General features: G+C 41.0%; 1 protein-coding gene across 2 annotated transcripts in view; it reads right to left on the bottom strand.

The window, feature by feature from the left end:
• The window catches only part of RIC8B (RIC8 guanine nucleotide exchange factor B), a 71,348-nt gene that overhangs the window by 22,463 nt on the left and 23,976 nt on the right, over positions 1–24,909 (bottom strand). The window contains exons 3-7 of one of the 2 annotated variants that reach the window (XM_029078858.1): positions 18,132–18,740; positions 12,449–12,543; positions 5,451–5,649; positions 4,068–4,163; positions 1,277–1,421 (exon numbers count right to left, since the gene is read on the bottom strand). In XM_029078858.1, the coding sequence (XP_028934691.1) occupies positions 1,277–1,421; positions 4,068–4,163; positions 5,451–5,649; positions 12,449–12,543; positions 18,132–18,740 (1,144 nt within the window). The remainder of the gene's footprint in view (positions 1–1,276; positions 1,422–4,067; positions 4,164–5,450; positions 5,650–12,448; positions 12,544–18,131; positions 18,741–24,909) is intronic. The other variant, XM_029078859.1, reaches the window with a different exon arrangement.

Here is a 24,909-nt window from a genome sequence, read left to right as displayed (position 1 = left end):
CAGTAACTCTTAACACAGCTTTATGTGACACGTAAGACTCTAATTTGCAACTTGCTTCCTAAATCCAGCCTTTGCAGCCCAAGGCCGACAACTTGGCTCAAACAATCTGCTAGTTGAGAGCAACCACATCTATATTTAATCTATATTTACTCTCCCCTTACCCAAAGAGAGATGGTTGGAAAGGAGGAGAAGGTAATTATACTTTGGAGGACTCTCACAAGTCAAGTAAAAGAATGTGCATTGACTCAGAGGGACTTGGAACTCGGAGCTAGAACCATGAAATTCCAAGAACTGAACTAGGTTGTTCCTTCAAAAAGTGCAAGTTTCACTTTTAAAATATAAGTGGACTTCATATGGGTGTATCTGCTCTAATACTCCATGATTCCCTCTAGCAAAGTGACTCTCTATTCAAGCCTGATAATTAAACAGAAAGCTTTAAAAAAGCTTGCATTCCCTCTTGGAAAAAGCAATTATAAAATGCCGGTAATTCTTTTCAAAATTCACAGAATGGAACAATCCGGAAAAAAGTTGATGCTGAACAAGTCTGGCAGATGATATTTAATTAGAGATTATTATTATGATCAAGGTATGTTGCTTGTATGTGTCACCTTGAGAGAGAAACTTCTTGATCAACTAAGACTGCAATATCATTTTGCTTAATAAATATAATCAAGTTGAGGAATTCCATTTCAGATTCTTAAAGGTCAGAAAACTTTTCACCTTTAAATGGCAAGCCACAAAATTGGCATATTCAACACTGATTGGTACAATGGAAGGAAAAATCCTTTCAGTTGGATTTTCTGGAGGGCAGTTAAAAAGGGATGTTTTCTGAAAGGCCCAAAAGTCATTAGATTGGTGTCAAGAGAAAGTACGCTTAATTGTATAAACGGAGGGTGAGGGGAGAAATAGACATAAGAAGAGTAACTGAATAATTTACAACTCAAGTGGCTTCTTTTTAAGGCCTACTCTCAAAGAGATGATAGTAATAAGTTTATATGTATTTCTTAGATTCACACAAATGCCACATTAAAGAGTTCAAAGCCCCTGATGAAAAAAGACAAAATCCTCACGGTTTTACCGTAAAAATTAAGGAGAGTAATGGCAGTCACTGATGAGCGTAAAAAGGGTGGGGGAATGAGGCGAGGAACCATTTTGATTCTTGCCATATTCCTCTAGATTTTGGGACAGAGTGAGACTTTTGTAAGTATTCACTGAGAGGGTATCTCCATTGTTACAAGTGGGATCAAAGCAGAGGTCAAAGAAAGCTGAATTTTACCTCTCTCTTTACAGAGGACAAAGAGGAACTCAGCTGCGATCTGCTTGACTCCAAGGTCAACATGTGTCATAAGTCGTACCAGCTTGTTCCTCACAGTTGAGCCAACTTCAGGCCGATTAGTGACATCCCTCAACGGTGGCAATACCTAGAATAAATAAATCAAGGAAAGTTATAGCCAAAAGGTGAGAAATTTCTGGGTTAAGATACTTGACCGGGAAAACCCACCTAAGAAACTGAAATCTGATCATCAAATGTGGGGTTACCGGGCTTCACAGTGTAAGAAGTTGCCATGTAGCAAAGTCGATAACAAGCTGGTGAGATTAACCATTTGTTCAGGTTGAGGGGCTGCCCACAGCCAACTACATAGGTTTCCTTCAAACCAACAAAATTACAATCCCAGCAGCAAACACAATTGTAACCACGGCTTTTGTGTTTTTATTGGATTCCCCAAACGTCTCACTAATATAAAAAAGGCTCGGAAACCCATCACGCTGAGTGAGGGGAGTCGAACAAAATGAGTACAGTAGTCCCTCTGATGCCTACCCGGCTTGGCATGGTGAAGTTGGCATCTGTGAACGAATATCAGGGGCGGTAGGGAACCCCGAACATGAGGGAGACCGAAGCAGTTGAGTAGGGTGCAAACTGGCCAGAGCAATGAGAAGTTGATACCTTCTCTAGAGGGAGCAGGGAACTGCTGAGCAGGGAGAAGAGAAGCAGGGCAGATGCTTAGAGCCATTCAAGTGGAACCAGTCTCCACAGGTGAATTCCCTCCATGTAAGCAAATCTCAGGTTTTACCAAGTAAATTATTCAGGTACACAGCCAGACACAGAGATCGTTTTGGGTCGGGATCTGCTAGACTTGTTCTTGCCTCTGGAAAATTATTTCAACTGACACTTATCTGACAAACAATTATTCTCTTTTCAAAGCCTTACTGAAGGCATATCTCCTCCAAGAAGCCTTCCCGAAGCCCTCTTTTCCTTTTCTTCAGCTCCCTTCTGCGTCACCCTGACTTGCTCCCTTTATTCATCTCCCCTCCCAGTGCCACAGCATCATATCTGTAATTTACTTATTTATATTGGTGTCTGTCTGCCCATCTAGCCTAACCTGTTTTGGGCAGGGAATGTGTCTGCTATAGTGTTTAACTGCACCCTCCCAAGTGCTTAGTACAGTGCTCTACACACAGTAAGCACTCAATAAATACAATTGACTGACTGATGGTTTTGAACAAATAGCAAACTCAGATGCAGCTCCAGGGGACCCATCAATAAGTCTGCCAGGAATGAGGAGGGAAAAAGACCCTCCCTTACTTTCTTTGCATGGCCTCTGCTTGAATCAGGCTTTTACAGCAGATTCCACTGGAGAAGAGCAACTGGACAATGGCACGATTCCTGGACAACCAGGACAAAACTCTCATGGCCTTAAGATGGGTTCAGAATGGGTTGTAAAGCGGATCTGACTAAGGACTAAGTGGACCTGAAGAACATAAGAATGGAGTGCCAGTCCTGGCAGGATTTCCAAGAGCTCATTGGGACAAAGCCTGATTTTATGTCATCCGTATAGCCCCAGGACCCTCAGTGTTGTACAGGGGACAGTACCGTGAAAGGCAAAGATATTCTCCATCAACACAGAAATGTGCAGGAAGACACGATAACACCCTCTCCATGGTTAACAATCCTTATTCTTTCCCATTTTAGAAATGGGGAGAATTAGGTTCAGGTTGTGTTTTCCCATCCTTGGATTGCAAAAAGGCTAAAGCTAAAATGACAGAAAGCTAAAAATGAAGCAATTTACAGGACTTTCTGGGAATTCAGTTGGCCTCTATTCTCCTCTGCCACTGGGATCCGATTCAAGTTCTCTCTTCTCCTATCTCTGCTTACAAAGTGATTGCTGAATCTTCCTCATACAGTGCACTTCACTCAGTAGGTGCTCAATAAATACCATGCCACAACTACTATCTATCAATTCCCTCCTTCTGGATTGTAAGCCCAGTGTGGGCAGGGATTGTCTCTGTTTATTGCTGAACTCTATTTTCCAAGCACTTAGTAGAAAGCTCTGCACACAGCAAGCGCTCAATAAATACGACTGAATGAATGATACTTACTGAGAACTTAGGGTGGGAGCACAATGCAACGGAGTTGGTAGACACTTTCCCTACCCACAACTATTGGGTTACCTTGTATCTACCCCAGCATTTAGTACAGTGCCTGGCACAAAGCACTTAAATACTATAATTATAATTACCACTACTGAGCTAAAAGTACTGTGGGACCCCCCCCATTCCTGGGGAGCATCAAATGTAACTTTAAACATTTATGTGCTTCTTTAAATGCACTGTTAGAAGATTTGAAAGTTGCCTTGGGTAAATTCTATGTAAAAAGACTAAAAATGTCCATAACCCAACTATTGCAACCAATCCTTCCTCACTGAGAAGCAGTGAGACCTACGGGAAAGAACCTGGGCCTGGGAGTCAGAGGACCTGGGTTCTAATCATGGTCCCACCCCTTGCCTGCTGTGTGATCTTGGGCAGGTCATCTCAATTCTCTGGGCCTCAGTTTCCTCATCGGTAAAATGGGCATTCAATTGTCTGTTGACCAGGAGCCTCATGTGAGACAAGGACTGTATTCAATCTGATTATCTTGTATCTATCCCAGAACTTAGTACAGTTGTCAAGGAACACAGTAAGCACTTACCCAATCCCACAATTATTATTATTACTACTGTTATCATTCAAAAAAAAGTCACATAAGCTACACTTTATCCTTTCAGACTCAACATAAATCAATAGTTTACCTGGTCTTTGATGAATTTTCTGATGTTTCTATGAGCCCGGGAGCATTCTGTTAGTAAACTGAGAACTGGAGTAAGGCCCTCTCTGTAGCAGCTTCCCTAAAAAGGACTCAAACATGCACAGTTAGCTCATTTGCAGGACTCCATAAAGTTTCACGTAGTATAAAAAATGCTACACATCAAACATGTTTTAGCTCAAAAGTTAATGTTGAACTTTAGTTCCTTCTACCCCAAATAAGCATTTGCAGAGTCGTTGTCTAGATCAACGTATTAGCAGCGATACTGCAAATAGATTTTCAAAAACAATTTTTATTGGCCAATTGCATATTTATGCTCCTTTCCTTTATAGTCAACCTCCAGCTCCTACTCCTCTCATCATTAGGATAAGAGAACTCAAGCTTTCGCTTGATAATACAGTCGGGAGTTCACCACAAATGTTTCTCTTGAAAAACCTAAGGAAAGGGTAACAGAAAACAGTAGAGTACATTCATTCTCTTTAAAACCCACCACCTGATTTTTCACTAGACCGCTACCTACTCTCCTATATCGTCACTATCACTGATTCATTCGATCATATTTACTGAACGCTTACTGTGTGCAAAGCACTGTACTGAGTGCTTGATTTATCAGATTTATCATAGGCCCCCATATTTGGACCCGGGTTTATTTTAATTTAAAACATTTTCATTTAGGCATTTCATTCAAAGCAGAAGAACTAAAGTTAATCTCTATAAAGACATGTAGGTAAGTAAATGCAAATGTAACCCATGCCATGATGGCAGAATATTAACTGTGAATTATTTACAATAATTTTCCTTCATACCAGTCAAAATCAATATGCTTTGTAATCTTCATTTTATGTTTAGAAATATAATACAAAGTTAACTGCCTCCCCCTCCTGATACTGAAAAATAGCCAAACATGCAATGGAAAACTGCAGGCTCAAAATTTCACAAAGAAAGGCTACCAAGAGTAGGTAAAAAGGAAGTATAATTTGGCCATCCGAACTGAGTGAACTGCAGAAACCCCTTGGAGAGATTGGGATAAAAAATAAACCAAAAAAACCCAAAAAACCTGGGAGAGGAATTCAATCATTATTCTCATTTCACACACAACACAGATTAATGGTTGGAAGGATGGTTTTTACTTGACCATCCTGTTTTTTTCCGGTCCCGATTCTAATCAACGTTACTTCTAAAGTCTTCATGGTTAAACTGGCTAATCCTTTTCTACAAAAAACACATTTCCTTTGTTGATGATTATCAAATTTCATGAGAAACACATTTGGATTTCAACATGCATTTCTTGAGTTTATTGTTGATTTAGCACTTCGGAAATGGTTTTCCTGAGTGGCAACTCCCAAGCCCTGCACTCTCTCAGTTTTACCTTGTCTATTCTCTTCTCCATAAAATTGAGTAGAACTTGAATGGCATCCATATTCATACCATTGTATGTCATGGTATTGTATTTCAAATCTGTTTCTTCCTCAGTTGTTTCTTCTTGGGTTGTTTCCTCCTGGGTTGACGGACTAATGAGAACGTCCAAACAAGAGACCGGAACATTGCTTAAAAGGTTGACTGCATTGCTGAAAAAAAGAATTTTAAGATGTGTTATTCTAATTCAACCGAATAGTCCTTCAAAATTAAAGCATAAAAAGAAGCTTAGAAGTGACTTTCGGTCGTCAATGTGATCTGAAAAAAAATTTCCTCCTAAATAACATTTAGCATCATAAGGGCACGACAGGCCAACATGAGTAAAGGATGAGACCTGTCTGAGAGATGACTTAGAAAGAGCCTGAGTAGGGGACAGAAGAATAAAAGACAGCAGAGACAAGATGCAACCAGAATGATGAAGCAGAAAAATGGGAAGCAGCAAGCTTATACACTGGTTTTTCACGGTCTTTTCTTTTAAATGAAAAATACAGGGCAAGTTGTACATTAATTTTTAGATTTTTCAATCGACCCACTCATATTTTCCCTGTTACTCCCGATGCTAAATAAAAAACTGTGAAAAAAATCCAACCCACATTCCAAAGGAGCACTATCCTCGTGCTTGATCATTCTCTTCATAGGCTAATACAACTTTAACTATTTAACAGTTCTAAATCTATTTCTAACGATCTATAAGCCCTTTAAAAAAAATGATGTTTGTGTCTTTCCATGTTCACAGCAGAGACAAATGTGCCCTCCTAACCATACACACCTTCAGTTATCACAAATTTGTAAATTTTAAGAATTTCTGGGCTGATGGTGCACACCAGTAGGGGGCGCTCACACACTGGTTTCGAGCCTAGCATCTAAAATGCTTTACTGAATGCAAGAAAACTTTGTTTTAATCGAAGTCTAAGCAATTTTAGAACTCGGCCATATCTTTTTACAGCATTCCTTTCCACTAGAAAAGCGAAAGTGTGCTGAATGAACATACTGGGATGACATACATTTTATTTTCTTCTTACAAAGTAAGAGGATCAAACTTGGTACATCTTGATCTAAAGTAAAAAAGAAAATCTGGACAAAATCTGGAACACACTATGACCTGCTTCAGGTCTTAACCCTCTCCAAGGCAGTCAATTTAAACGGATACATTTGTGGATATATACTGATATATTTATTTAGCAAAACTGAGCTATTCTTTCTGCTATTAAAGAATAATCATAAGGTGGGTTTCACGCCTAAATTTTCAGATTTTAAGAACTAGAGTCTCCATTGCTGCCTTCAGAAAAAAAGATTTTTGTTCTTTTATGTTTATTTTATGAAAACCACAGGTTACCATCTTACTAATTCAAAATCTGAATGATAAAGAATGGAATAATTTGGACTGAACTGATAACCAACAAAGTCTCTAAAGAAAGTAAGATTTTAAGAACTAGGGTCTCCATTGCTGCCTTCGGGAAAAAAAGATTTTTGTTCTTTTATATTTATTTTATGGAAAATCACAAGTTACCATCTTACTGATTCAAAATTTGAATGATCAAGTATGGAATAGTTTGGACTGATTTGATAACCAATGAAGTAACTAAAGAAGGTAAGAATTAGGTAACAAATACTCAGCTTTTTAAATATCAGTGATTCATAACTCTATATTAGTTAGTTGCTCCCTTTTGAGACATACAATGCCATTTTTTCTTGAATTTAACCAGAACTGTTAATTTCAAAATTCAGTTAAGATTAATGCCAAAAAACATCCACCACCAAATCCAAACCAACTTTACAATTATTTTCCAGTATTAAAGAGATTCTGCAGATATGTAATCTCTCTCTAAACATGGAGTAATTATAACAGGATGCAATGGGTGGATATGATCCTTTGAACAAACCAGCGAGAACCCTTGGAAGACTTCTGAACAAAAACCTGGCCCACCCCCTTTATAGTTATCTCATCTTAAAGGAATTCTTCACTTTTAAATGATTTAATTAAAGTAAGTGATTTCCAAGAACTTAGAAATCACAAAAAAAATATGTGGAGTTCATTTCAACAAATATTTGGTGGTTTTAAGCTTTTCATGGAAAGTCCCCTTTACTGGTTTCTTATTAAACAACTGAGTTCCCAAACAACTACAAAATTAATTTTCTGGATCACTGTGCCTGAGCTATTCTTTTCAAGTATCGGAGCCCAGCTTTCTGATCTCTGTCACTTTACTGACAGTTTTATTTGTGGTAGAGGAGTGTATGAAATTCTCTAGCTACCAGGAAGTCAGGGACTCTGCACAGATCTGCACAATAGTGTTTGCATTCCTACTCCAGGGGGTAGAAATACTGCGTATATTTCAGCTTCCTAGAGATCATTAATCACTGGGACATGACATCCTCCCCCTCTAACTCCCAGCCCCCTCCTGATATGCAGATTCAAAGCAAGGCCTATTTAGAGCTCCTTAATGCCTTGATTAAAACCTTGTTAGTGGGGAGAAAATGGCCTACTATGCAGGACCTTAAACTATGCTTATTCCAGTGTTCAACAAAAACAAGGCAGTTCCAATATATGATATGGCTCTTCAGTATCCAACAGTCACTGGACTAAGTCAGGGCATTTTCCACATAAAATCTGAACTACATAAATTTTTTCTTTTAAAATTTGTGGCCTGATTAAGCTTCCTTTCAGGATCAGAATGACTACTACTCCTCCAGATCAACAGCATGTAAAAGCAGAGCTGTCAGTTTAAAGATGATCTTCAGCACCCTAAGATCCCCGAAATCAATTTTTCAACGACAAGCATTTGAGTTAATGACAAACCAATGAGGCTGTCACAATCAAAAGACAAAAAAACCTCCTTCAGAAGGCCAATTCCACCATTTAAACTATTTTACTGGGACTCCAAACAAGAATCATGTCACAGCAAAAAGGCCAGCCAATTTTAAGGAACAATCTCCTGTTACCAAAACAGCTTTTACTAGGTACCAGGCCTTGGTCACCAACAATAAGATCAAATATACTAGCCTGATCCTAGAAAAAAGCACCCAATTTCTGAAGACCACTGGGACAGCCATGCAAAATTAGCATATGCTCAGATGGTTAAACAAAATCAAGCAGAGGACCTAAAATAAATGATAAGGAATTCTGCTTTTTCTATTTAAATTTTCATGGGAATTTGTCTTTTGTGTGCTTGGCTGTGGGCCCACAATCTCTTAAGGACAGAGTACAAGAAGGCCCCTTCGGCCAGGGCTAAACTAAACTTTTCCAGATAGCAAAACTGTTACTCCTGTGCTTGTGAGGGCCTCAAAAACATAAAGGAAAGACTATCACTTGGGTGTGGAAATAGAATGAAGTCAAAGGGACACTGGTAAACTGGACAGAATGAAATTCTGCAATTGGACAATACAATACTGACATAGCCCACAGGTTATGGAAATATTTTAACCCCTCTTGGAAGCAGAATTTAATCCCAAGAAGCCTGAAGGAGTGGGAATCGTATTTTTGCAGCAGTTCCTCCTAAGAAATACATTTTCCCAATCCAGACATTTCCCAGAATTCTCTGAATATCAGCTAGTATAATATAGTTAGCCATCTCTACTTGGATATCTTGCCATCACCTCAAATTTAACAGGTGAGAAAGAGAACTCCTTAGTTCCCACCCAAATCCTGTTGTCCCTGACTTTCACATCACTATAGACAGCACCACCATTCTTCCTGCCTCCTAAGTCTGTAACTTTGGTGTTATCTTTGACTCCTCGGTCTCATTCAACCCACATATTCAACCACTGAATCTTGTCAGTTCAACCTTCACAACATAGCTAAAAGCCACCCTTTCCTCTCCATTCACATTGCTACCACAATAATCCAGGCATTTATCCTATCCCTCTTTGATTACTGGATCAGCCTCCTTGCTGACCTCTCTGCCTCCTTTCTCGCCCCATTCCAGGCCACACCTCACTCCGCTTCCCTGATCATTTTTCCACAAAAACGTTCCGTCTACATTTCCCCACTCCTCAAGAACCTCTAGTGCTTGCCCATCCACCTCCGCATCAAACAGAAACTCCTTACCATCGGCTTTAGAGCGCTCAATCAGCTTGCCCCCTCCTACTTCACCTTGCTACTCTCCTACTACAACCCATCCCACACACTTTGCTCTTCTAATGCCAACCCACTCACTGAACCTTGACCTCTGTCTTGTCGCCCACTTCTCATCCATGTCCTGCCTCTGGCCTGGAACACCCTCCCTTTTTATATCTGATAGACAATTATTCTCCCCCCACCCCTGCAAGAGGTCTTCCCTGACTAAACCCTCGATTCCTCTTTGCCCACTCCCTTATGCTCTGCCGTGATTTGCTCCCTTTACTTATCGACCCCTCCAGCCCCACAGCACTTATGTATATATCTGAAATTTACTTAGTGTCTGCCTCCCTCTCTAGACTATAAGCTCTGTTGTGGGCAGGGAATGTGTCTGTTATATTGTGTTGTACTCTCCCAAGAAGTTAGTAGAGTGCTCTACACACAGTAAGCACTCAATAAATATATAGGGAACAAAAGTGCTTGGATTCAGTCTTTTGTTCTTCTTATCCCCAAGCATTAAATCTAAATGTAAGTTTTCTGTGTTGATTTGAGAATGGATTGAGCAACAATGAATTTTTCCTTGATTCCTCTACCTCTTAAATAAGAAATTGACTTCAAGGGCAAAAAGAAGATGTTTAAATATAAAGGAAGACATTCCTGACAGAGGTTTTAGGGGGTGGGTGCATACTGCCAAAACTTAAGGGACTTCTTTTTTATAAAGAATCAGTTAGATACATTCCTGCATGGAGCCATGGAGTACACTTGGGAGGGTCCTCACTGATCAGAATCTATTTGGGCAGATTCACCTTGATGTCAGCCTAATTTAGGCCTTTAGATTTACCTGAGCCTGAACAGGACACTATGTATCCACTTCTGCCCCCCAATACATACAATAAGAAGGTTACTTTGCTATACCACAAAAGGACTATGGTGTAACACAGAACCTCTTCGGGCTCCCAATTCTAGAAAGGTGGGTTTTTAAATCCTCGTGATTTAATTTATTTAGAATCAATCAACTGACATTTATTGAGCACTTAACTGTGTGCAGAGCACTTCACTAGGCACTTGGGAGAGTTCACTACTAAAATATACGTATAGACAGTCCCTGCCTACATGAAGCTCAGATTAGAACTTTGTAGGAAAACTTCCTTCATGGATGAATCAATAATATTTACTGAAGTTTTACTGTGGGAAAGCATGGCTAAGCACTTGGGGACATATAAGCAAGTTAGCAGACGGATCTTTGCCTAACCACAAGAGAATCAAGGGGTTTTAGGAGGTCTATAGTTGTAAAACAGAGCACGGCGGTCAAATACAAAATGTAACCTGTGATGTAGCAGTCTGCCAGGCGATAAAGTTACAATTTTCCCCAGGAATTTGGAGCAGGGCCATGGAAAATGGCAGCTTTTAAGCTGGTGTGTCGATGAGCCCATGAAACCTATGAAGCCAGGGAGCAGCATCCTCCTCCTCTCCTCTGGCCCCTTGAGCCAAAAGAAGTAATGGAGGAAGAGGAGGATTATTGTTTCCTCTTCATCCTCCTCCTCCTCCCCTTTCCGCTTTTCTCCTTTTCCCTGCAATGGTGTGATCACCAATCCCGCCCCCGTGCTCAAAATGAAAAGTGGGCAACCTGGGAACAATTGTAGACGGTTAAAAAGGCTGCCTCCAGAGCAACTGATTGTGAGCACTCTGACGCAAGGCTGAGATGACTCATTACTTCAAGTTGGATTAGAAGCTGAAGATGCAGCCTGCAAAATAAAAATCTACAATAACAGATTTATTCTGTGACTATTAGGCTTAATCATGGCCTAATGGAGGAATGGAAGGGCAAGTACTTTCTAAAAAGGTCTTGAACGGAAGGGAAACTGAGATCTACACGCCCCAAGGGCTGAGGCAAACTCCCTCCTCTTCCTCAAGCCCCTCCCAGATATGGAGATCAGGAGGAAGCAGATGAGATGGCTGTGGCAGGAATCCTGTGGTACCTCAAGGCCACCTCCTCAAAGCAATGTTTAACTTGGTGTACTTGATTTTTTGGCTATTGAATTTTTTAGTTGTTTTCAGTGTTGTTTGGATTATATTCTTATTGTCATATGGGTCTGTTCTTCCTGAATTAGGCTGGTAGCCCCACAATGGCTTAACTGACTTTTGCAAAAGTAATAATAATGATAAAGATGATTTTTATTAAGCGCTTGCTAAAGGCCAAACACCAGGGTCAAAGATAATCAGGTCGCACAAGTCCCTTATAGGGGAAAAAGCAGGTATCTTGGCCCCATTTACAGATGACAAAAAAGAGGAGGCAGAGAAGATTAAAGTAACTTGCCCACGGCAAGCAAGTGGCAGAGTCGGGAGCAAGAACTCAGGGCTCCTGACTTTCAGTTCTGAACTCTTTTCACTAGGCTACACTGCACAGTGTTTAGTATAGTGCTTTGCACATTTTAAGCACACAATAATAACTGTAGACTAAGAGCTGAGGTAGATGCAGGATAATCAGGTCAGACAGTCCCTGTCCCAAATTGGACTCTCAGTCTAAATAGGAGGGAGATGAGGTATTAAGGCCTCTTTTACGGTGAGAAAACTGTGGGACAGAGAAGACAGGTGACTTCTAAGGTCACATAGTAGATCCAGGAATAGAACCCAGATCTTCTGATTCCCAAGCCTGTGCTCTTTCCCCCAGGCCATGCTGCTTCTCTGATCTGCTGGCTGCCCACTTTTAGTGAACACACGAACACCCCATTTTTCTAGAGTCCAGTCCTCTTTTAGAGCCCGGAAACTCCTCCCAATTGTCTAGTCTTCTTGAGTTAACTCATAAGACAATTGCCTTTATATTAGCTTTTATCTTTTTAATTCTTGGAAAGCAAGATCTCTACTTCCATATATAAAAATCATGCAAGGCTACCAACCTGTGCAATTCTTCTGTTTTGTCTTCAGTTGGACCCATGGTTAGCAAACAGTGGCGAAGGATGGCAGTCATAACGCGGAATTGATGAGAGTCACTCTGCAACGGATACAGAACAACAGCAACCAAGTTTTGTTTTGCATGTTAACCTAGAGGGTTTCAGTGTATAGGCACATATAGGGGTGATGCTATTTTCTATGCCTTTTCCAAACAAAGATCCACGGTGCTCTCCAGTACATTTTCTAGGATTTGTCCCATTATATTTACAAATAAATCAAACGGATCACAGCATCATGCATTTGCTGAGTGTCCTCAAAGTACATGGTACTGAATTAGTTCCTGCGGTACACCTAAGACATGGTCCCTCAAAGCAGTTATGCCATTTCTACTGGAATGTTTCCCGAGACATAATTAAATTTTCTTGGTATCACTAGAAATGTGATACAGGGAGAACAATCCAGATTTTACCCTTTGATTTCATCATACCTGAACCAAAGCTACTAAAAAAGGAGGAAGAATAGGTGATTTTGTCTCTTTAAGAGTCCTTTATGTGTTTTGTTTTTTTCCAGAAAAGGATCCTGAGAGCATCTGGAAGCTGACATCAGAAGTAATCACCTTTGCTCACCTTTGGAGAACTAGACAGTGAGCCCTCAAACAGAAAAGCAGAATTATAGTGAAATATATTTTGGCTTAATTTTATTTATTTCTTACCCAGGTGATTGAATTTCGGCAACACAAGTATAAAATCCATTTAGGTCATTTCCTATAATTGCAAGGTAGGGATGGACTTTTAGGGAAAGGAAGAGTGAATCTTCCTTATAGCTTCTTATCTCTAGCCCTTAAAACCCTCTAGAGACTACTCAATTTATTACTGGGGGAAAACTTTTAAAAGTTTAAATTTACATTTTAAATATTTTCATTTTTAATGGCTAAAGGTCATACATTCAATCAATCACACATGATACCCAAAAGTCACAGAGTAATAATGCTTTGAAACCACATTTCTTTGGAGTTTTCTCCATATACTGTTCAAAACTATTGTGGACAGAACAACTCAAGGTAAACTGGAAGTCACAATCCAAATGGGAGAAAACAGGACTACATACATACACAAAAGCCCCCTGACTTTATGCAATACAATTTACTCAAAGTAGTAAATGATGTGAAATTATTAATTACTTGGTTACAATGAAGAAAAAGGAAAATAGTATAAATACACTATGCTGAAACCACTTTCTCCCTATTTTCTCAGCTCTCACATCAGTCTTCTCTTAGGATGAACAGTAGATGCAGAAGGTAGAGTTAAGCACCACTATAAATTGTATTTAATGCTCCTTAGGAGAATCTTAAAATTCTAAGGGAATTTTAAAATTCTTAAAATTCTTAAAATCTTAAAATTCTGAGATGAGGGAAAGGCATCATTATATTAATTTATTAAAATAATTAATCAAAAAGAAATCAATGATTTATAACAAATAAATTAAAAGAAGTGTCTGAAAATGAAATTTTCCAACCTCCCAACCAAAAATCCTTTAATCTGAAAGAATAGCTGTCACCTTTTATTACCCTCTCCACAAACTTCACCATTCCAATTTGGCAGTATTTCATCAAGCAATCAATGGTATTCATTACAGGCTTACTATTTGCAGAACACTGTACTAAGCACTTGGGAGAGTACACTACAATAGAATTGTTTGTACTCTTCTAAGTATTGACCAAGCCCTGAATCGGTCCAGTACCGACAAAAAAATTCTACAGGTCTAAAATCAACAGGACTCCTAAACAACTCAAACAAATGGAACTGAGATGTAAACAGATAGGTTCTCCTGGGAATCGGGTTCCAAAGAATTGTGATTAATTTTCACTTTACTGAATTATTTTTTAACAGAGTCCTATAAAAACTTCCTGGAAAGTGATGCGATTTTACAGGAATTTGAAAAATAAGTAGGATGCTGGTAGATAAGCAACAGAAAGGTGTTACTAGGTAAGAGAGTTAAATACAGAGAAAACATGAGAAGGATTTTACAGGAGGGGTGAGTTGTCAGAAGGGTGATGGAGGTGTGACTCCATTTCCCCCAAAGCCCCTGGATTCAATTACTTTGGAGCCAAACTGGAGATGTGATCTTCTGTTGAAGTGTCACAGAGACCCTTCCCTCCTCTCAAGACACACCCAATATTCCTAAACAAATCCTTTCATCCCAAATCCACACTTTTTATTTACTACTTATAGTTAGCCATTAAGGACGGAGAATCATTAGAGTTATGTGTAGGAAGAAAAGAGAGCAGAGTTACATGCAGGGGATGGGGAGTGTAAAGTCATGAGACTGAGGAGAAGTGTGTTTCCTGAGGGGCTAAATTTCCATTTTTCTATCTTATTCATGCCTTTCACTTTTTCTTTCCCTTCTTCTTCCTCCCAGCCCCTCTGCCGTTTCTCTTGCCATTGTACTATCTACTCTAAGGCAGGAGAAATGAAGGAGCTGAAACTCAAATTAGGTAATTATAAGGAGTTTGTCAGCAGCTCTGAGAAAATGACAGGTGGGGGAGGTGGTTGAAAATAATTTTGAGATTCTCAGTGGATTTCATTTATCTGTGCTCTGGGTTGCATTAGAATAGATAATTGAGAATCAGCTGAATGCCTTGCACAGGGAAAGGAAGGAGAAATACTTATTACAGAAGCATTTTCAAGACAGGAAGGCAGGAAAGTGAGATGCAAAAAGGAAGAGGCTAATTCAGGAAAAAGGGAAAATTACAAAGGAGCCTAGGCAGATTTTAAGAGTAATGTGGGAATAGGCAAGGGTTCAGAGAAGAGTCAAAAGGGCTTCTTAGATTACTGCTGGACAGACACTGAAACTGTCACCATAATACGAAAAAGAATCAGTAGGCCATTGTGGACTCTTCCCAAACAGGGACGGGTATACTTTTTAGCCCACTGTTTAGGTTTTTCAAACAGTCACTATTCTAAAATGTACTAGCTCTGTGCTGACAAACCATTCTGAAGACTTTACTAAGAAAGATCTCTTTTCTAGGGATTTTCAACAACCCATATGATTACTGAAGCAATAATACAGAACAGCTAAATCTTCAGGATACAGCGGTAATATACAGAGGGCTTCATTAACCCACTTAATTCTTGAGAAATACTAATTAAAAAATATAAAACCCTATAGGCAGAAGCATTTTTAATAAGTCAGAATAACATGCCCCTTGAATATGTTTTAAATCCTAACTGCATGACTTACAAACCAAAAAGGCATCCACAAACTTGTCAATCTTATATTTTGCAGTTTTGCTCTTCCTGCCCCAGAAGTAGAAAGGGGGGAGGAGGAGAAAAAAAAGGAGGATGGGGGTTACGGGGGCAAGAAGGGAGGAAGAGAAAACAAGGAGGATGTGGGTTGGGGGGCAGGAAAGGGGAGGAGGGAGGCCCTTGGGAAAATGCCCAATTCAAGCCACCTTCGAAAGTTTTAAATCCACCCTAAATTTACAAAATAGTCCCTATCTTCAATGGTTTCTATGAAAAGGTAGGCTGTATAATTCTACCATTCTTAATGAGACATACAAGTCTTGTAGCACAGAATTTCTTTGTTTTTTTGGTACCAAGAAAACATTTTCTGTGTATATTAACAGTCCTTCAGTACAGTTTGTTGCTGAAAGGAAACCCAAAGAGGGGATTAACAATGAAAAAATAACTGTAGAAGATCTCAAACTACTAGCTAAAATGCATGGAGATGTAGCATAAATATTTAGTTTTGAAAGTTAAACAGAGCATGTGTGCTTCCTGTATTATTCTCCGCCAAGCCCCAGAAAAAGATGATCATACTGTGGTCATTCAAAAATCTGTTTGATTCATCAAATATTTGGTTCCAAAATGAAAATCTCTTTGCACTTTAGAATTCAGACTACAACTCCTCCCTCCCCTGCCCACGGCAACTAACTCTTGTAAAATAACCCTTCAAGAAGAGGTGCTGGCAAAAATGGCATATATCTGAAGCAGTACATCACCTCACTGGGGCGCAAATGGAACACTGTGTAAAAATTCCTACATTGGTACTTAAAAAAGGCTAGTTTACTCTCATAACCATTTGGTTAAAAGGACACAAAGCTACACTTCCCTGAGGCATATGCAATGTTGGTGTCTCGGACAAAATGGAGGAAGAAGAGAGGAAAAACGGAATGAGCCTAGGCAAAGACGGCCACGGTCAGCAGAAACACCCCAGAGGAAAGCCAGTTATAGTGTCACTGATGAGGTGAATCCTGAAATGTGGGAGCCGATGTCAATTTGTAAAACCAGTGGTCTGGCTGCTTCCATAGGAAGACCATTAGGAGAGAAGGCTAGAAACCTACCTACAGGCTCTTCATCTTAGATTTATATACTGCTATTGTGGGTGACATATCTGCGTGGCAGACACGTCATCTTCTGTTAGACAAGTACTATCAGGAGGGAATTATAACCAATCCTCCTCCAAAGCTACTTTCCAACTCTGGATGGCAAAAAGTGCCTCTTGGGCGCTAATTTTAAATTAATGATCCTGGCCAAGAGTACCATTTTCCCTGCTCTGAAAATACAATATTTTTGGCAACTCCAAATGAATTGATTCTTCAAATGGTGGTGATCCTTCTGAGGATCACCTTGGTACATGACCCTATTATAGAAGGATAATGGATTGATAAAATGCTAATTTTATGGGATGTAATAATGGAAACCCTATCCTTGGACCAGAGACCCAGGTTTCGGTTCCACATCCTTATCAGATATTCAGCTACCTTAGCCAAATATCTAAATACTACTGAGACATTAGTAACAATTGTGAAACTTGCATTCCCTTTTAGTTCTCCATATTCAAAACTGATCTTAATCAATCAACCCAAAAGCTTGTCTACCTTTTCTTACAGATGTTAAAGGCCTCCACAGTACCCCTTGCTTACAAAAAATATTCAGAGGACTTTCAGTTTATAATTCACTTCAACAGTTGGACTACTTTTAAAAAAATTCGAAGTGCAACAACATTTCAAGGAGCATTCGGCTAACTCTGTTTTGCACCGACATAGTGACAATGCCCTTGAGCACATTATGAACAAATACTGGCTTTTCCACTTCCTGTGGTGGCTATCCTACCAGAAGCAGCACATCCTAGTGAAAAAAGCACAGGCCTGGGAGTCAGAAGACCTGGGGTCTTAAGCAGCTCCACCACTTGCTGCTTTGTGATTCTGGGCAAATTACTTAATGTCTAAGTTTCTTTAACTGTAAAAGCAAAACTCATGAAGATTACCCAGGTTCTATCAGTCAGTTGGTCGATCATATTTATTAAGCACTTACTCTGTGCAGAGTACTGTACTAAGCGCTTGGGAGAGTACAATATAACAATACAATAGACCCAATACCTTCCCACAGTGAGTTTACAGTCTAGTGGAGGAGACAGACATTAATATAAATAAATAAAGATATGTACATAAGTGCTGTGGGGCAGGAGGAGGGGAATGAATAAAGGGAGCAAGTCAGGGCGACGCAGAGGGTGTAGAAGAAAAGGAAAGGAGGGTTTAGTCAGGGGAGGCCTCTTGGAGGAGATGTGCTTTCAATCTCCAGGAAGCAGCAGAATCGGGAATCAATTCTGGTCCTCTTCCCAAGGACTTTGTGATTCTTGGAGACAAACAAATGACAACCCTGGAAGAGTTTGTAACTTAAAGCTTACCTCACTGTGTACATTCCAGCTGTCGACCGTTACGTTAAAGAGAGCTTTGAGGGCCTCAATCGCGCAATCCGTCTCTTGGAGTGATAGAGGAGGCCCGTTGGGATCTAGAGCAGCTTTGTACACATCGGTCCACCTTATGCTAAAAGCACTCTCTAAAGCCTGGGTCAGCAGTGGCAGGCCCTGGAGCTCATAGCGTAACTGTGACCGGATGTCAGTGTGCAAAAGTGACAAGAGGAAGAGCAGACGCAAGTCAAAACATTTGATGTCACTAATAAATTGCTGGTCCTTGCACTTTCTCAGAAGATTACAAAGCATTGCAGCAAGATTAAGTTCCAGACTGAGTTTCTGTGCAATTGGACTGTTGAAAACTATGTTACATAAGCATTTTAATGCTTCCACTATAACTGGGAAATCTGATACCTCCTCCAAAGAACCCTCGGTATCATCCAACTTGGCTAGTCTCATCAATATTTTCATGTTTTCCTTTGTCGTGACAGGAACTAAAACCTTTTTGTCTCTGGAGAGAATGCGGAGAGCTTCCAGACAGGTCACCTGACAGGACGTTGTTATGTCCCTTTCGAGGATGCTTAGTATCCCTTCACATAGTTTCTGAAAAATAAACATGAGAGAGAATGTTACTATCTTCAGAAGTTTTGAAACAAATTTCACTCCGGCTAATTAAGCAACAGTAGTTAATCTTTTCTCCATGATGAATCTATTTTTAGCTTATCTTATGGCCTCACTCTCATTAGGCTTATGACAGGACTGCAAACACACATATCTGAAGATTAAATGTCCAAAATATTTTCAGCTATGGGAATATCCTGCAGTCATCTCCACAGCGGTGGAGAGACAGTCAACAGCCGTCTTCTATCAGGGCTGAAGAGGGAGACTTACCTCCCTGTTATTCTACTACATCAAACACACTTTGCTCAACTTACATGAACCTAGCTAAGTCTCTTCTATCTCGCTGCCAACCTCTCGCACATGTCCTGCCTCCGGCCTGGAACGCCCTCCTTCTTCATATTCGATAGATTATCACTCTCCCTACCTTCAAAGCCCTACTGAAGGCACGTCTCCTCCAAGAAGTCTTCCCTGATGAGGTCCTCATTTCCTCTTCTCCCACTCGCTTCTGCATCACCCTAATACTTATATTTGCACCCTTCATTCACCCCTCCCTCAGTCCCACAGAATTTATGTACATATCTGTAATTTTTATTTATTTATATTGTCTGCCTTCCCCTCTAGACTGTAAACTCATTGTGGGAAAGGAACATGTCTACCAACTGCTGTGTGACCTTGGACAAGCCACTTCACTTACTTCATCTGTAAAATGGGGATTAAGAAAGTGAGTCCCAGGAGGAGCATGGACTGTGTCCAATATGACTACCTTGTATCTACCCCAGTGCTTAGAACCATGCCTGGCACACGGTAAGTGCTTAACAAATGCCTTCAAAACAAAACAAAAACCAAAAAACCTCTTTTAGTGTACTCTTCCAGGTGCTTAATACAGTGCCCTGCACACAGTAAGCACTCAATAAATATGACTGATTGATTGGTGACTGACTCCTCTATAACCCCTAGCTCTAATGGGGGCAGGTTATTTTCAGCCCACCTGTGTCAGAGTCCAGAGCTGCGAGGGGGCAACATGAAAGGCTCCCCTTCTAACCCCAGGATGGTGATCCCAATCCTCCCCCCGAGGCATTATTCTCCTGCTTCTCAGTTACCTCCAAATACTCTCCCATCTAGGTTTGCGAATGATGATTTAGCATGATGATGTACGAGTCCGCAGAACAGTCAGGAGGAACATTTGACCCTCTGTGTCATATACAAGGCCCTAAACTAAACCCACAGATGTATGGGTAACAAAACGTATACCCAGTTTGAAAACAAATGGGCTTTTTTCAATCCACAGATTCAGGAGCAGCAGATTTTTTGCTTGACACAAAAAATGAATATTGTATATTGAATTTTATATTCAACTGTAGCTGATTTCTTGGAGTAATATTTTCTAATAAGATCTTGACGGTTGTCCAAATGAAAGTCACCACACTTACCATTTGCTTAAGAGTAGTAGTCAATTTTCATATAAACTGTTTCCCTGTGGTCCCATGTCTACCCATACAGAACCTTCCTCCTTTTATGTACTACTTTTCCTCTCCCCCTTCACTCTCCATTCACAAACACATGAACATTTTGGCCAGTGCCAAGCCAGCAGCAGTAGCAGGTGACAAGGGAAAACTGCTCTTAGTATTCCTCAAAACTGGCACAAAGCAAGATCTCCCCTTACCCACTCTTACATCGCTACTAGAGTTCCCATTATCTGTCCCCCCTGATCATAATGACAATAATAATGATAATAATGATGGTATCTGTTAAGTGCTTACTATGTGCCAAGCACTGTTCTGACCACCGTAATGATGATAGTGGCATTTATTAACCACTTACTCTTTGCCGAGCATTCATTCATTCATTCAATAGTATTTATTGAGCGCTTACTATGTGCAGAGCACTGTACTAAGCGCTTGGGATGAACAAGTCGGCAACAGATAGAGACAGTCCCTGCCGTTTGACGGGCTTACAGTCTAATCGGGGGAGACGGACAAACAAGAACAATGGCGATAAACAGAGTCAAGGGGAAGAACATCTCGTAAGAACGATGGCAACTAAATAGAATCAAGGCGATGTACAATTCATTAACAAAATAAATAGGGTAACGAAAATATATACAGTTGAGCGGACGAGTACAGTGCTGTGGGGATGGGAAGGGAGAGGTAGAGGAGCAGAGGGAAAAGGGGAAAATGAGGCTTTAGCTGCGGAGAGGTAAAGGGGGGATGGCAGAGGGAGTAGAGGGGGAAGAGGAGCTCAATCTGGGAACGCCTCTTGGAGGAGGTGATTTTTAAGTAGGGTTTTGAAGAGGGAAAGAGAATCAGTTTGGCGGAGGTGAGGAGGGAGGGCGTTCCAGGACCGCGGGAGGATGTGACCCAGGGGTCGATGGCGGGATAGGCGAGACCGAGGGACGGCGAGGAGGTGGGCGGCAGAGGAGCGGAGCGTGCGGGGTGGGCGGTAGAAAGAGAGAAGGGAGGAGAGGTAGGAAGGGGCAAGGTGATGGAGAGCCTCGAAGCCTAGAGTGAGGAGTTTCTGTTTGGAGCGGAGGTCGATAGGCAACCACTGGAGTTGTTTAAGAAGGGGAGTGACATGCCCAGATCGTTTCTGCAGGAAGATGAGCCGGGCAGCGGAGTGAAGAATAGACCGGAGCGGGGCAAGAGAGGAGGAAGGGAGGTCAGAGAGAAGGCTGACACGGTAGTCTAGCCGGGATATAACGAGAGCCCGTAACAGTAAGGTAGCCGTTTGGGTGGAGAGGAAAGGGCGGATCTTGGCGATATCGTAGAGGTGAAACCGGCAGGTCTTGGTAACGGATAGGATGCGTGGGGTGAACGAGAGGGATGAGTCAAGGATGACACCGAGATCGCGGGCCTGAGAGACGGGAAGGATGGGCGTGCCATCCACGGTGATAGAGAAGTCTGGGAGAGGACCGGGTTTGGGAGGGAAGATGAGGAGCTCAGTCTTGCTCATGTTGAGTTTTAGGTGGCGGGCCGACATCCAGGTGGAGACGTCCCGGAGGCAGGAGGAGATGCGAGCCTGAAGGGAGGGGGAGAGGACAGGGGCGGAGATGTAGATCTGCGTGTCATCTGCGTAGAGATGTACACTCTACGAGCACTGTACTAAGCACTAGTGTGAAAAATCAGGCGGGTCACAGTCCCCAGCCAACATGGGACTCACGATCTAAGGAGGGAGAAGAGATAATTAAGCCCCATTTTGGAGTTGAGGAAACTGAGGGGCAGGGAAGGTAAGAGACATGTCCAAGATTAGAACCCAGGTCCTCTGATTCCTAGACATGTGCTCTCTGCACCAGGCCATGCTGCTTCCCTAAAGTGCTTTGGAGTAGCCTCAGGAATGCTTGTACCCCTAGTTGACAACTTGTGTTTTGGGCAAATGAAAACACTTTTAAAACAAAACAAACAACAAAAACACACTAGCTAAAATCCTGTCTCACTTCTTTATCAAACCATTGTGGGTCCTTCCTTGGTTTTGTTTATCTTCCTTCCTAGAGGCTGTTAGCTTTTCCATCCCATCACACCCCACCTTCTTGGCATTCCAGGCCCCTTAAAGGTCCTCTCCTCTGGCTCATTTTGTTCTGACCTCCGGCTTCGAGCTAGGCAGAATGATTTAATGATGTTTCTTTCCTTCCTCCTGGCCCACCCGCCTTTCTGCTGCCAGCAGTTAAGGGTTCTCTCCCTCTTGCATGGCCCCTCTCCTCCTCCCTGTTGCTGGCAAAGGGGTGACAGAGGAGTTTCTACTACTTTTGCAAATTAAGCTCAATTTGCCACATTTGAAGAGCGAGTCCATTCAGGTCTGTGGATTTAATCGATCAATCCAACAATATTTTTTGAGCACCTAATTTGTGTCCAGAACTGAACTAAGCACCTGAGAGAGTACGGCAGAATTAAGAGACACAATCCCTGACCTCAAGAAGTGTACAAGCCACCTTCACCTACCCTGGCTATAGACTTGAAATGGCAAGTTCACTTCTGCAAGAGAATAAGGCGTTTGGAATATCTAATATTCTTTCACACATCCCCATCTCCTCTCTCTCCATAAACACCTTATGGGCAGAGATCCCATCCACCAACTCTATTCCCAAGTGTTTAGTACAGTTTACTGCACTTAGTAAGTGTTCAATAAATACCACTGATTGATACAAACACATCAGCGAATCTTCATGACATCTACAAAAGTCACAGTCAAAGGGCCAGCTTGTTCTAAAACTAACGGGAAGTTACCCGGCAACCGCAGTCAAAAGTGCTGCATTTTTAGGCGCAGTTTCGAACCACTGCCAGTTTCAAGACTTTCATTAATTCGCCATCTCATATCACTTTCAAAGTGTGATGATCTTAAGATCCGGGAGGGGGTTTTATAGTAAAACAGGACAATGTGATAGTCATGGGCAGTATTGAACCACAAGCCAACAATCAGGAAAGAGTGGAAGAGAAATCATGTGAAAGCACAGAAACAAGTGACAACCCAAATGCCTGACGAATAAAGCAGGCCGCATCCACTACGCCCAGAGAGCAGTCGGATGTTCCACCCAGATTCAAATGCTCTTGACAATTTGTTTTCTAAAAATAAGTTTAGTCATTTTGCAAATGAACAAACCTAAATTTGCTTAAAAGCCTAAGATGGTCGTTTGCTTCCTATTCTAAGCCAGTGAATAGATTTAGGGAATAAATCAACAGTAAATATTCCTCCTGCCTTTATGTCTTCACCTGTAAAATGAAGATAGCTATAGTAATCCACCTGGTAGGATGTAGTAAAAGAGATTGTTAATAAAGAGGTCCTTAATAATTACAACCTGAAAACTGCAACGATAATGACACTAATACCTTTGATTAATACAGCATCTTTCTTCCAAGGGCCTTAAAACATTTTTATAATTGATTTCATATGGCCCAAACCCCCCCTCCTTCTCCCACTAATGGGAGAAAGGACAAATACTAATATCCCCATCTTGGAACTGAGACCCAAAGAAGATAAGTGACACCTCCACAGTCACAAAATTACTTAGCGACACAGCTGGAATTAGAATTCTCTTGATACCCCCAGCTCAAGCTTTTTCCCCCCCACTAGATTATGCTGCTCTAAAAACATTGCTTCTTTAGTACTCGCATAAAGTCCTTTATAATTTTATAAAGCTATAAACTCCTAGTTTTGTAGGAGTTGTCTTACGTCATATGATGTTAACGTATGCTATAACTACCTTCAGACTCTTGATCACTATTTACTTATCATTCTTACAATAGCCGTTTTCAGCAATGGTACAGTACCTCAAAGCACATTTATGATACATTTTAAACAGGATATGGGGCCACTTTTTAAGGACTTTGTTAGCTCGTGAAACTCATCGTATACTATCAATTAATAATGTCCTACTCAAGGAAATTGCTGGACCACAGGCTATCGCATCCTTATTGCTTAATGATTCATTAGATCATTTGGTTAACACTTGGGGATTCTATCACCACGATAAAATATCACTATTCATCGGCTGGGACTTCCAAAGATCTTTAGGTGTTCCGGTTAAAGAATACTGCCATGTTTAAGGTCTTTCCTTTAAATATTTAGCCTACTGAGTAGGATTGAATCTTTGAATAATAATAACAATGAAATTGAAATAATTATTAAGCCCCATACTAAGCACTGGAGCTAATACAACATAAGCAGGTGGGAAACATGGGGCTCACGGTCTCCTTAGGAGGAAGAAGAGGCATTGATTACTAAATCTTTATGGGACCTCAGAACAAAGAGCATTGATTACTAAATCTTTAAGGGCCCTCAGAACAAAGAAACAAATCCACAGCTACACGTTAGATTCAGGAAAAGATTCACTTGGGCCAAACTGGATTAAAAAATGGCAGTACCTGAGAAGCACATTCCAAGATGACAAATGCTAATGAATAAAGTGAGACATGCAAAGGAGAGCTTGAGAAGCAGCCTGGCCTAGTGGAAGCTGCCACTGCGCTGTGACTACTTTGCATTTCCCAAATTTCATCTCTATTCTCCCTCCTGAGAGTCACTCTTCAATGTGCAATCCTACTGGCTGGGTTCTGTATTCTGGTACCTCTGCCAAAAGACACAGAAAGAGAGTTGTGAGCAGCAACGATTATAGAAAGTTTGGCTTGGGTTCTCGGCTAATTAGCAACTTAAGAGAAAGACATGT

Source organism: Ornithorhynchus anatinus, chromosome 14, assembly GCF_004115215.2.
Source record: "Ornithorhynchus anatinus isolate Pmale09 chromosome 14, mOrnAna1.pri.v4, whole genome shotgun sequence".
Lineage (NCBI taxonomy): Eukaryota > Metazoa > Chordata > Mammalia > Monotremata > Ornithorhynchidae > Ornithorhynchus > Ornithorhynchus anatinus.
Note: the sequence above shows the minus strand (reverse complement) of the source record. Positions and strands in the feature narration are given on the sequence as shown.